The sequence below is a fragment of the Lathyrus oleraceus genome, chromosome 4 (assembly GCF_024323335.1).
Source record: "Lathyrus oleraceus cultivar Zhongwan6 chromosome 4, CAAS_Psat_ZW6_1.0, whole genome shotgun sequence".
Lineage (NCBI taxonomy): Eukaryota > Viridiplantae > Streptophyta > Magnoliopsida > Fabales > Fabaceae > Lathyrus > Lathyrus oleraceus.
Genome location: NC_066582.1, coordinates 229,127,055 through 229,133,631, shown reverse-complemented (window position 1 = coordinate 229,133,631; position 6,577 = coordinate 229,127,055). Strand labels below are relative to the sequence as shown.

The 6,577-nt window shown below is 34.7% G+C and overlaps 1 protein-coding gene across 2 annotated transcripts; it reads right to left on the bottom strand.

The window, feature by feature from the left end:
* Positions 1 to 2,051: 2,051 nt before the first annotated feature.
* On the bottom strand, positions 2,052 to 3,023 carry LOC127074726 (uncharacterized). Of its 2 annotated transcripts, none has more exons than XM_051016069.1 (3): positions 2,823 to 3,023; positions 2,585 to 2,715; positions 2,052 to 2,392 (listed from the first exon to the last, which is right to left on the bottom strand). In XM_051016069.1, exons 2-3 carry the CDS (start codon positions 2,705 to 2,707, stop codon positions 2,342 to 2,344), a joined length of 174 nt encoding a protein of 57 aa, XP_050872026.1. In that variant the 5' UTR covers positions 2,708 to 2,715; positions 2,823 to 3,023; the 3' UTR covers positions 2,052 to 2,341. The 2 variants fall into 2 exon arrangements, with proteins under 2 accessions (XP_050872026.1, XP_050872027.1); XM_051016070.1 differs by having other exon boundaries at positions 2,791 to 2,959.
* Between the last annotated feature and the right edge of the window lie 3,554 nt (positions 3,024 to 6,577).

Genomic DNA, 6,577 nt, shown 5'->3' with positions numbered 1-6,577 from the left:
TCTCTTTTCAATTTTCAAAGGTATTATGGTTCAAATCATGGTCTCTCGGTGCATCATATTACACTATGATGTTGTTCTTGTTTGAGTAAAGCGGTACTAAGATTCTCGGCATAGAGCAGTTCCCTGGCATGACAGAGTGGCTGCTTTGGTTTGCATGCAGACCGAGACTCGAATTAAGGGTTGCACCAAACTAGTTTGCAATGGTGAGAATGCTCTTGTGATGGTGCACTACAAGTGTTGAGAGCAACTTCAGCTTCAAAAGCAATATGAACTCAGCAAGTAACAACAACCACGAGTGTGGTTCTTGACTCACACCTGTAGCAACCTTCAAGACCATTTGACAGATGTACTTCATGTTGGGGTTAGCCGGTTTGGAGGAGCAAGAATTGGAAGTGAGGATTTGGCCCCTCTAGAGTGAGTTGCTCACTTGAAACAGTAAAGTGGGTAATATCAATTGTTGATGAATATATTGATGGTTGATACTATACGCACAATCATAACAAATCATGGATAGTAGAGTATCAACAGTTGATTTTCTCACTTTACTAACTATTTTGCTATAAACACTGAACTTGCCGCTATTCCTTCTCCTTTCGCGACCAGCCTCCGCACCGTGCGGCTCTCTTGGGATAGCACCGCTATCAACTTCTCTGATATATACAACATATTAAGTTTAAAATTACAGACCATTTACTTCAAAATCCCACACAATGGTGACCTAGTCTCTCTCGACCTCCAACAAATGAAATATCATTTTCTGTGGTCGACTAACTGTCCTTTATGATTCATATAAAGGCATTCTCACCACATATTCAAACTATGTAAGATGGGACTCTACCATATTTTCTATCACAGAAACAACCATAATCTTAACATAAACATTGTAAATGTTAAATTGTATAAATTGGACACAAATATAAGTTTGATTCATTTACCTGCAAAGCCTTTCCATACATTTTACGCTTTCGAAGATTAACCAAGGCCAACGAGATCTCTTTCCTGCTTAATTATTTACCTTGTGCAACCCACTTGTTCAGAGCAGAATCAGTGAATAAACCCGAAACGTTTACAACAGCCTTTAATAGTTCAGATCGACTCTTTGATCTCCATGATTTCTTCTCAGCTGGATCACTCTCGGTATCTGACAACTCCAGCTCATCTTGTGGTTTCCCACCATCCTCGTCACCATCCAACAGGTCTGTTTCAGACTCAACGCTATCTCCATCTGCATTCAGTCAACTGATCTTCAACCTCCATGACATCATCATCATCATCATCTTTCGTGCTACTAGCATCAACTTGTGACAAAAGTTCACGCTTGCTCACAGTAAATTGCTGGAAAGCATCGGCTGTGCGGTAAAATGTGTGGCCCTTTTGACAGAAACCTACCATGTATCATTTGATGAGAATCAAGAACAGCATCCTCATATTCCACCAAAATGTTTGGCATTACTTTGACACAAGAAGCATGAGAAGTTCCTACATTATTATTAAGCGCCTGATTTCTACAAACAGTGCCCAATAAACAATTAGCAAGAACTCCTGCATTTGTAACAAAAAAATCAGCAACTAGCACTCAAACTCAAAATTAGGTACAGTGCGATTTACTGAGATTAAGCAAGCATTGATCATAATAGCCAATCAGAAACCGCTACACCAAAGTTAAGAGTAGTTTGTTATAACGATACAATGTAAATAATTCATATAGATGCTAAAAAATAAAAATAGAAGTACTGAAACTGGCTATGAATGATGCTGCAGCAACAGTAACAAGTAATTCTTGAAGGTCTGGAAATAGTGATGATGGAAGAATGAGTTTACCTTAAGCTGAGGTGAATCCAAGTTCTACGAAGAGCCAACATGGTTGGAGGAGAGGGGAAATGAGCAATGATGAAAAGCTGAATGCTTAAACCCTAAAGTTAAATCAAATCGAGAAACCCTTCTAGTCTTATTTAATATCTCAAGTAAATCAACAGACAAACAATTAAAGAAGTTTATCCAAATATTTTATGATAGATTATTTGATTAAACCCGAATAAAATGCCTATAAGTTGGTCCAAGAAATCAGATCTAATATTCAATCCATAGTGCAAATGAAAACTTTTACATTATTCAAGGAAAAAACACAATTAAAAAGCTCCATGTTTCTTCGATCACAACTTTTATTCACACATCATAAATATAGATATTGTTCATTCAAAACCCTCCAAAACATGATATAACTATTCTAACTCATACAACACTTCAAAAAAAAAAAAAATCTCACAGCATAAGCTCTACATTTCTTCAATCACTAGTTCACACATCATGAATATAGATATTGTTCATTTTTCATCATCTTCTACATCCTTTGATGGTTAGAAGCTTCACGTTCCAGACGACGCCTTTCCCTCTGTAAATTAGATCAGATGAAAAATAAGTCAAATTAACAAATCAGTTGCATAAAATAGCCCCTACTAAATTACCCAAGGTTTTCCAATTTGCGAATTTGAATTGATTGGGAAATAAATAACATGAATGGAAAACCCTACTATTGTATTGAAGAATTGAAAGATGAAGAAAAATTGGGTAAAGAGAGAGTTACCCTTCTTTCCCAGTAAGGAAGAAAGCAAACGAAATCATAGACGGGTGTAATGGTTGCACACAAAACTGCGTTTAGCGAAGTAAACAACAAGAGTGCAGTCATGGGTCTGGTTCTATGAGGCATTGTAAAACCTGCAATCAAAAAATCATATGCATCAAACACGTTAACAGATTCCAGACTGGAGAGAGAGGAAGGAGAATCACAACCGCACTGATGAGAGAGTAAGGAGAATCCCGACCTTCGCCGTAAAATTCCACCCGTCCTGCGTATAGAAGATGATACACAAGCAGAAAAACTGCCACCAAAATTCTAACTCTTCATTTTCTTTCCTATTTCTCTTATACCCTAATATCCATTTCATTCATTTATTTTCAAAATTCTTTTTTTTTTTAACTCAATTGTGATTTTAAAATGGGAAAATATTATCTGCAAAATCCTCAAACTCAAAGATTATTAGTTTTTCGAATCAATCCATTAAAATCTGAGATGTTGGAATTACCGAGACTATTATCATCAAAATTCAAAATTATATTATTATCTTTGTGTATTCTATGTGATAGTTCTTGTTGGATATGAGAGACTGTGCTTAAGAAAACATTTACATAATATATTAGCATAATTCATTATAATGAGTTTCAAAATATAAGAAGATATCACTTCATTCGCAAGACATTGTGTGTTTCTATCGCCCCACAATCACCGACAAGCATCCAAAAAAAAGATATAGTCATTATCGACATCATGTATAATTCAATCATATAAACTATGCCCTTTGAAGAATAGTGTAAGCCAATAAATTTCCAAAAGTGGATGGTAAGTTCACAGTCTCTCAGACAGTGTAGAGTCATCTCAGCGTCCTGATTGCATCTAGGACAAAGATTCATCTAGAGCATACCACGATGATACAACATTGATCTTGTAGGAAAGGGACTTATATAAAGTCGTACAAAGAAAGAATTTCACCTTCTCAAAAGCAGTAATATGTCGCATCCAATTCTAAGAGTTATGTTCGATTGTATTATAAACAAATTCAAGTTTGTTAAGCCATTTATAATCATCTCATAGATTATGGATATCGTATAAATTGTCTTTCTATATTAATCGACCAAGCATTAGTGAATCAAACAATTGGGAATCGCTTTCAAGCGGGTCATAAACAACCGAGGGAACATTAGTATATAATAAATTGAAGTTCCAATTCACATCCAAGTAAACATCATTCACTTACATTTTTAGATTGTGGATATCCACATAGATAACCTACTCTGCTAATTTCTTTACCCCAAACCAATTGAAAAACCAGAAAGAAGAGTTCACATCCCCTAATCTAAATTTAAATTCATCTTTAAGAACATATAAAATTTTCATAATTGCATTCCAAGTAATTGATCATGATTTATTTTTCATATTATTGAACGTTTTCTTAGTGGTGTACTTATGCTTCAAAACTTGAATCCATAGGAAATCACAATCCCGATGGAGACCCCAAATCAGCTTACCTAACATAGAAGTATTGACCTCTCTTACTTTTCAGATCCCAAGATTATCCAACTTTTTTGGCCTTAGTAATTTTATTCCAACCAACGAGTTGTACACCAGAGTTTGAATTACCTTTACATAAAAAAATGCATAGTCATCCTATCAAAAGAATCACAAATTGGCTGAGGTAGATAAGCCATATGCATATAATAATTTGGGATGGAGTTCACGACAGACCTAACTGGAGTAAAACAACCAGCCTTGTTTAATAATTTAGGTGTCAAGATGCTAACCTCTGACTGATTTTCTCCTCTAGGAACTCAAAGTACTTGCGTTGAAGACGACCATGCAACATAGAGAAACTCAAGTACTTTTCTATAGTACGGGTTCGCTTGATATATGTGTTGGAGACAATTAAATCCATTTTACTTCTCTTAGTGGTAGCATAGAAGACATGTCTAGAAAACATGGCAAAATGACTCAAGAGATAAAATATAATTCATGCATGAGAGTTAGAAACCTTCACAAAAAGAAGAACATCATCAGTAAAAAATAAATGTGATAGTGGGTATCCATTACGAGATAACCTGACGAGTTTTCAATAGCCTTCATTGACTGCTCTGATGATTGTCCATGACAAGAATTCAATGTAGATAACAAATAGATAGGGTGAAAGGGGCCCACCTTACTGTAATCATCTAGTCGGGACAAAATTTGGTAGTCGTCTCTCATTCTAAATAATAGACATAGAGGAGATAGTTACACAGTGCATGATCAACTTTATATTAATGGGAGGAAACCTATTTTGCTTCAAACAAAATTCCAAGAAATCCCACTTGACATGATCATAGGCATTTTCAATATCGATTTTGAACACCGTGTCATGATTTTTCTTTTTAGATTTACGCACTGAATAAATTTCTTATTAGAGAATAATCACATTATCAAGTATCCCTTTATCATGCAAAAAACTACTTTAAAAAGGTCAAACTATATGATTTAGATACTGACACAATTTGTTAACCATAATCTTCTTATTAAGCTTATAAATAGTGTTGCAGAGGCTAATAGGTCATCATTCCTTAACATGTTGAGAGCATTCTACCTTAGGAATTAATGCAATTAGAGTCTCAGAAAGAGTGGAACAAAAGCTACATGTCACAAAAACATTTGATATAAGTTGGACAAGATCATCTCCAACTATATGTCAAAACTATTAAAGAAAATACCCTTGAATTCATCAGGGTCAAGCGTCTTGAAATGGTGCATTTGATTCAACACATGTGTAACTTCTTCCCCCCGTCACCTATTGGGTCAAAGAGTGTTGTGCTTCTTCAGCAAGGATCGAAGCCATGGTTGAGTCACCAATAATAGCAGGGAGTATATGAGATGTAGGGGAAAAATACATTGAGAAAAAGTCAGTACTTCTTCCCTGAGAATAATATCATCATTGTACAAAGCACCATTGGGAAGATGAAGGTCATGGACTTTAATTCTTTTTTACCTGATTACCGTCTTAGTATGAAAAAACTTGGTGTTTCGATCTCCTAATTTATATGGAACTATGTTTTGTAGGTAATTAATCAAGAATGTTCCTTTGAAGATGAACATTCTTTGGATGATGAAAACTATTGAAGATAAGCATGCTTTTGGTAATAACATCAGTCTTCGATGATAACTAAAATCAAATGAAAAACAATTAAAGATGCAACCTAGGACTTGATAAATTTGACTCTTAGATGATGGTATCTAAAGGGAAAATAACTCAAAGCCTTATCTTAAAGTATATCTCAAACAAGTGATTACAAGAGTGAAACATCTGACAATACTTAAAATGTGTGAAAGTTCACCCCGACATGTACGTGTGAATAACATTGTAAAAGTATAAGGGTTTTCTCGTAAAGTTATACGGCTAATCACACACACACACACACACACATAAACAAGTTTTCAAACTTATTTTTGTCAAGAAAACACTTCTAAAAATTCCTTAAAGTTGTGTAAAATGAGTTAGGTGCTATCAGAAAAGATATGGGCACATTTTTGTTCTTGCCAATAGGTTGCCACATATACCTAATCGATTGGATTAGTGCAAAATATGTCCTAAGCGATTAGGAAAACATCTTAATGATTGGTAAAGTCTATATATCTTTTATTTCATTTTAAGACTTATTAATCGATTTTTATATATCAATCGATCGATTTGAGCATTATGTCAATCAATTGGCTTGTCAATTTTGGCCACAAAATTTTTGCTTTTTTGTGTCAACCTCTAGCCTATAAATAAATGTCCCTTACCACATATTTTCACATCCAGAAATGTGAGCATTCATTCCTCACTCCTCAATTTCTCTCTAAATATATTTTTGTTACTTTCTCTCACTAAAGTTGAGTCGTAGCGTTTTTGAAAAAGTCGTTTTGCAAGTGAGGCAGTTGTAATTCTAGAAGGATAGATTTGTAAGTTCACCAAGGAAGTTTTATTTTTACCTTGGTCGAATAATTCATCCATTTAGG

Coding starts and splice junctions, on each gene's coding strand:
- LOC127074726 (XM_051016069.1), bottom strand. CDS start 2,707: ATGCCTCATAGAACCAGACCCATGACTGCACTCTTGTTGTTTACTTCG. Junction 2,393..2,584: donor TTCCTTACTGGGAAAGAAGG/GTAACTCTCTCT, acceptor TCTAATTTACAG/AGGGAAAGGCGTCGTCTGGA.